The sequence below is a fragment of the Helianthus annuus genome, chromosome 14 (genome assembly GCF_002127325.2).
Source record: "Helianthus annuus cultivar XRQ/B chromosome 14, HanXRQr2.0-SUNRISE, whole genome shotgun sequence".
NCBI lineage: Eukaryota > Viridiplantae > Streptophyta > Magnoliopsida > Asterales > Asteraceae > Helianthus > Helianthus annuus.
Genome location: NC_035446.2, coordinates 131,766,333 through 131,772,332, shown reverse-complemented (window position 1 = coordinate 131,772,332; position 6,000 = coordinate 131,766,333). Strand labels below are relative to the sequence as shown.

General features: G+C 34.0%; 1 protein-coding gene across 1 annotated transcript; it reads right to left on the bottom strand.

Annotated features, from left to right (window-relative positions):
• Window positions 1–3,872: 3,872 nt before the first annotated feature.
• LOC118486558 (myb-like protein F) lies at window positions 3,873–4,968 on the bottom strand. Its single transcript, XM_035983087.1, has 2 exons — window positions 4,602–4,968; window positions 3,873–4,507 (listed from the first exon to the last, which is right to left on the bottom strand). Exons 1-2 carry the CDS (start codon window positions 4,966–4,968, stop codon window positions 3,873–3,875), a joined length of 1,002 nt encoding a protein of 333 aa, XP_035838980.1.
• Window positions 4,969–6,000: the final 1,032 nt, after the last annotated feature.

The window sequence follows — 6,000 nt, the reverse complement described above, 5'->3', positions numbered from 1 at the left end:
GACTTCTCCTGTTCGGTCTAGAGAAGTTTAAATTGTGCATGGTTGCCGGTAAGGTGGGGAATAGTTTGGACATTCGTTTTTGGGTAGACACTTGGGTTGGCGATCTTCCTTTCATGGAAAGATGGCCTTTCCTGTTCGGTCTAGAGAAATTTAAATTGTGCAGGGTTGCAGATAGGGTTACTTCGGAGCAGGTTTTTGGCGGTCGTGTTTGGAACTGGCGGAGACTGCCAGGTTCGAATGCGGAGCTTAAGGAGTTGCAGGAGTGTCAAAATGTTCTTAATTCGGTTACCCTCTCCAGTAACAAGGACTCTTGGTTGTGGAAAGGCGATGAGGCCGGAGGGTTTTCTGTGAAGTTTGTCAAAAGGGCGTTAATTGACGATAAAGGGACGAAAAACCTCCCTAAATTCGAATGGTGTAAGTGGGTTTCTCTTAAATGCAACATAATGGCTTGGAGAGGCAGTCTTGATAGGTTAGCTACGAGAGTGAATTTAAGAAGAAGGGGAGTGGACATCTCATCGATTATGTGTCCGTTCTGTGAAGAATATGAGGAAACGGCGGATCATCTTTTTTCCGCTTGTTCGGTAGCCAATAGGGTTTGGTTGGGTTTTAGCGTTTGGTGCAAAATTCCCCCTATATATTCTTTCGATTTCAAAGACATTATGGACATATACAATTTCTCTCAGATGGGTAAGAAAGCGAAGAAAATTATTCAAGGCCTGGTTATGATCTCTTGTTGGTGTATTTGGAAAGGTAGAAATGAATTGATTTTCAAACAACTAAACCGAAGTGTTCAAGATATTTTAGGGGAGATTAAATCGAGGGGTTTCGGATGGGTTAAAAATAGATCTTCTTGTAAATACATTAGATGAGAGGAATGGTGTAGATATCCTTTGTATATGTTGTAATTTGTTGTCCTTTGCCTGTTTAGGTAGGGGGTTTGTTTTTATTTAACCTTTTGCCCTTTTAGGTCGGAGGTGTGTTTTGATGAAGTTTTTTTTAAGAAACTTATTTTCTGTCACACTTAATTACAGATTAAAGGGCATCTAATGACTAATATAATACAATATTTATATACCAAACGACAAAAATAGTTGGATAGAAGAAATTTAGGTATTAGATTGCGATTTGAAAGATATATTTGAAGGTGCATTTTTTCTTTCTTTTGTTGCCTACTTTAATTCCTTGACCTAATTTTTCCATCAAATCAAGTGAAGTGATTTGACAGTCCCATTCTCCATTTTCTTTTTCTTTTTCTTTTTTACTTTTATAATTATAATAGTTTTAAAAAAATGTTAACCATTTTATATTTTTCATTCATTTGCAATCTTTTGGTAATATATAAAATTCAAACCAAATGCCTACTTTTGTATTTATTCATCAATCAAACATACTAGTATATATAGTATACAGAATCAACCAATTTCAACTCATCATCTTTTATTTTAACTGTAATACATAAGTCGGTTATATAACGACTTATCACATTATGTATGTGCACTTAGCACGTATGCATCATATGTTTCACGTAATATTCTATTACAAATTATTTTGTATTGAATAAGCCTTTCTCTTTATATACAAATATATACACACACATTTTCATGTGAAAGTTACCCAATAATTAATCCATTTATTTAGTGACAAGTGACTTCACTTTACAAATGGGGTCACACATGATAAGAAATGTCATCCAAAATATCAACACTTTCGTCATCAAAAAAGGCTTACTAATGATGTATCCCCCACAAACGGCAAATTGTTGCAACTCCAACCTTTCAATATGTATACTTGATGAAGATTTATAACATGTTATTAGTTATATATTATTTGGTGATTATAATTGGTTTGTAACTTATAAATCACTTTTTTCTTCTAAAAGGTATTTTCTGTTTCTTAATCAATAATTTGATAATGTCATTAACTTATATAGGCCACTTGGGATACTCTAACATCCATAGGTGTTAATCCTAGTTGGTGTCTGTTAACACTTGTTATACCACTCCTGAAGGGTGTTAAGACGCATTAAAAGCCTCACATGTTAAGAAGTTAACTAGGAGAGAGAGGGAGGAAATCAAGCATTGCAAAATTTACACACACACACAACATGCTATATATATATATATATATATATATATATATATATATATATATATATATATATATATATATATATATATATATATATATATATATATATATATAGGATAATGCTAGATAAAAAACCCTAAAATTCTTAGAAAACTCTGGAAACCCAAATGGGAAGCCATTTTTACCCAACCTCCCGACATTTTTTTTTTTTTGAAAAAAATTACACATGTAATATACATGTTTTAGAGTGTTTTGGGCCAAAAAAAACAAAAAAGCGCCGAAGGGATTTTTTTAAAAAAAATAAACAAATTTCAGCTCCTAACACGTGTTAAGCAAAAAAGACATAATTTCGCTGAAAATTGCTGAAACTTGTTTTTTTTTTTTTAAATATCCCTTCGGCGCTTTTTTGATTTTTTTGGCCCAAAAGTCTTAAAAACATATATATTACATGTGTTATTTTTTTCAAAAAAAAAAAAAATGTCGGGAGCTTGGGTTTTCTCGGGTTTTTTATATATATAGGGTTTTCTATCTAGCCCTAGCCTATATATATATATATATATATATATATGTGTGTGTGTGTGTGTATTTTAATTAATTTAAGAGGCGTTAATAAGGGTTAAACAATTTCCTTGTTGTGAGGTGAAGTGAAAGGGGGTCAAATAGTTGATCTGACGCCTACGTGTAGTTAAATGACGTAAAAATATACCCCATAGCCTAACAACTATAGCAAGAATATGAATAAGGTAAATTTAGATTTGTTTAGTTAGGAAAATGGCAAAATTCAATGTTGGTGGTCCGAAACGTACGGATGATAAGCAAAGTTAAAAACAAGTAGCTAGTGTGGGCTGTAGGGGTGCGCCACTACCACATGGGATCGTGGCCTACCAACTATAAATGGTCAACGTCGGTTCACTAAATATGTATATGAATTTTCGGTTGTTACATGTTCAAAACGGAAGATATCAAAACTGAATTTGAAGACTACTTTCTACTTACAACTATAGGGTTGAGATCCTGTACAAACAGTGCTAATTATAAGAACCGTAAGAACAGATCTGAACCATTGTTAATTTAAATCAAGGGTTGATATTGATTATAAATAAAACTCTTATAATTAAAAATTGAGTAAATTACACAGATTGTCCTTTAATTACCCCCTAAATTGCAGTCCCTGCCCTTTCCCTTTAATTTGTGCATTCCATGTCCTTTAAATAACAAATTTGCACACTCCTTGTCCTTTCCTCCAAACCCCATCCAACAACCCAGTTAAATGCACCCATGTGCATCTCACATGATGGGTAAAAATGTAAAATCACCTCCCACCTACCTTTAAAAACCCCATCAGTCTTCTTCTTCCTCACATAAATTAGGGTTTCGAAATTCTTCATCAGATTATAACAGTTCCTCACATAAATTTCGTTTCCTCTTCAAACTATAAACACGAAATCATGGTATTTTGCAGATGTGGAAAAGCAGCGACTCTTAAGACATCTTGTACTTCAAAGAACCCAGGGAGAAGGTTTTATGGATGCCCTAGATGTGGATTCATCTGCTGGTTTGATACGGCGGTTTGGGAAAGATCACAAGGTGGAACAGCAGCCACTCTTAACAACCAACGCTTAACATCTAAAGTCGAAACATTACAAGTTGCAAATATGAACCTGTACAGGATGTTGATCATGAGTTGGGTGTTTCTGATCATGAGTTGGGTTGTTTTCATTGTGTTTGCTCTTTTTTTCTTAATGTAATGTGATGTAAAGTTAGTTGGTTGGTTTCGTCTATGTTTAGTTGGTTTCGTCTATGTTTAGTTGGTTTCGTCTATGTTTAGTTGGAAATGTTTTACCCTTATCAGAATGACTATGGATACCATGTGCATCAACTTGGAAATTTGGTAACTGACCCCTACAAACAGCCCTTAGTCTTTTACTATCATCCTTAACAATCCTAAGTTCCCTCTTAGTTTCCACAGCATGCTGCTTGATTAGTTCTTTGGCTTCTACCTTGTTTCCAAAAATCTGTCCTAGGTAGAAATTGCTCTTTTTCTCATTGGCATTCCTTAAACCCTTAAGCATTTTCTTCCTAGCACTAGACTCATCCAAATCAGACTCACTTCCACTTTCTAATATATCATCATTTAAAACATCTTCATCAATTGAACCACCAACTGCATCATTATTCTCATCAATCCCCTCATCAATGTTTAGTCTAAAATCCCTCATATCTACCTCTACATCCTCCCTAGCTGTGTCATCGCCTAGAAAATCACTGTCATCATCTTCATCTTCATTTTCTGCACAAGTTTCTTCATCTGAACTATCAACTACATCATGCCTAACACTAGCCTTGGCATTGTTTTGGTGTTCATTATTAACCATGTTGTCATTTAGACCAAAGAAGGGATCAAAGTCACTCATGAAATCTGCAAAAAAAAGTTGAACTTTCTTGTGCTTGTCTCTCTTCAACAGTAATAAGGTTCTCATCCACATTATTATCAAGTACAGGTTTATATGCACCTGCACCTTCATCTACATTATCATTCACATTGTTATCAATAACACCTTCATCTACATTATCATTCACATTGTTATCAATAACACCTTCATCTACATTATCATTCACATTGTTATCAATAACACCTTCATCTACATTATCACCCGCATTGTTATCAATAACACCTTCATCTACATTATCACCCGCATTGTTAGCATTATTCTCACCTAAATCATTTGCTAAGGGATGCCAGCCTAACATCATCCTTGGATTTTTCCTAATGATCTCAACACCATCCAGTCCATCAACAACTTCAGCAATCCTACTTTTTGCAGGGGAATAGAAATATGTATGCACATTTGTTACTTCAAACTCAGTGTAAACATGCATGGTCTTATAATCAGCTGTGTACTTGCAAAAGTCAATAACATCTAAGTCACTACCTAGAGCACGAAGGCCAAATCCTAGTTCCTGATTAGGTATCTTATAATGATAATACCTAATAACATCTGTTGCATACCCTAACTTTTTCAATACAAAATCCAACTCATGAACAGAGAAAAAGTCAGGATCTAACTGATCAACATAGTTTTGCTTACCCTCCACATACTCAAAGTTTGGGAACTTAGTGAAACTACCACCATGATGTAGCTTTATAGCGAACAAATGGGGAAAACGCCCTGAAATTAAATAAAAGTATAAATTTTTCAGAAATTCAACAGCCAAACATATATTTTTAATGGAAATTGAGAAAATGCAACTCACTATAGTAATCTTCAACCGTTTCTTGATCAACGTTTGCACGAATAGACCACCTTGGTCGCAGTTCGTAAGAGTCCGTCATTGCATTTGAGATTTGATTAGGGTTTCTACTGTATTGGGATGATCGTGGGAAGTGAAGGGTTTTGAGAGTGTGTTATGTGAGGAAGAAGAAGACTGATGGGGTTTTTAAAGGTAGGTGTGAGGTGATTTTACATTTTTACCCATCATGTGAGATGCACATGGGTGCATTTAACTGGGTTGTTGGATGGGGTTTGGAGAAAAGGACAAGGAGTGTGCAAATTTGTTATTTAAAGGACATGGAATGCACAAATTAAAGGGAAAGGGCAGGGACTGCAATTTAGGGTGTAATTAAAGGACAATCTGTGTAATTTACTCTTAAAAATTACTACTAACAAATTAGGGGTAATTTTGTAAAATTGCTAGTCATTTGACCATTTTCTATTAATTACAAATTCCACCAAGGTTTTTTAAACTAAAATAACTTTTATATACTTCATTATTTTTTTTTAAAAATATATACCATAAAATCAAGTATTTTTTTATCTTTAATATGAGTACCATATTGCTATACCTTTTTGTATTTATAAAAGTGTTTTTTAAAAAAAGTTAACAAAAGGTGTTTTATATTTGTGCTAATAA

Bases quoted from the DNA above. Each gene is read 5' to 3' on its own strand.
- LOC118486558 (XM_035983087.1), bottom strand. From the start codon at position 4,968: ATGCATGTTTACACTGAGTTTGAAGTAACAAATGTGCATACATATTTC. The intron at 4,508-4,601 runs GTGCATATAAAC...TTTTTTTTGCAG, and splicing joins TAATGTAGATGAAGGTGCAG to ATTTCATGAGTGACTTTGAT.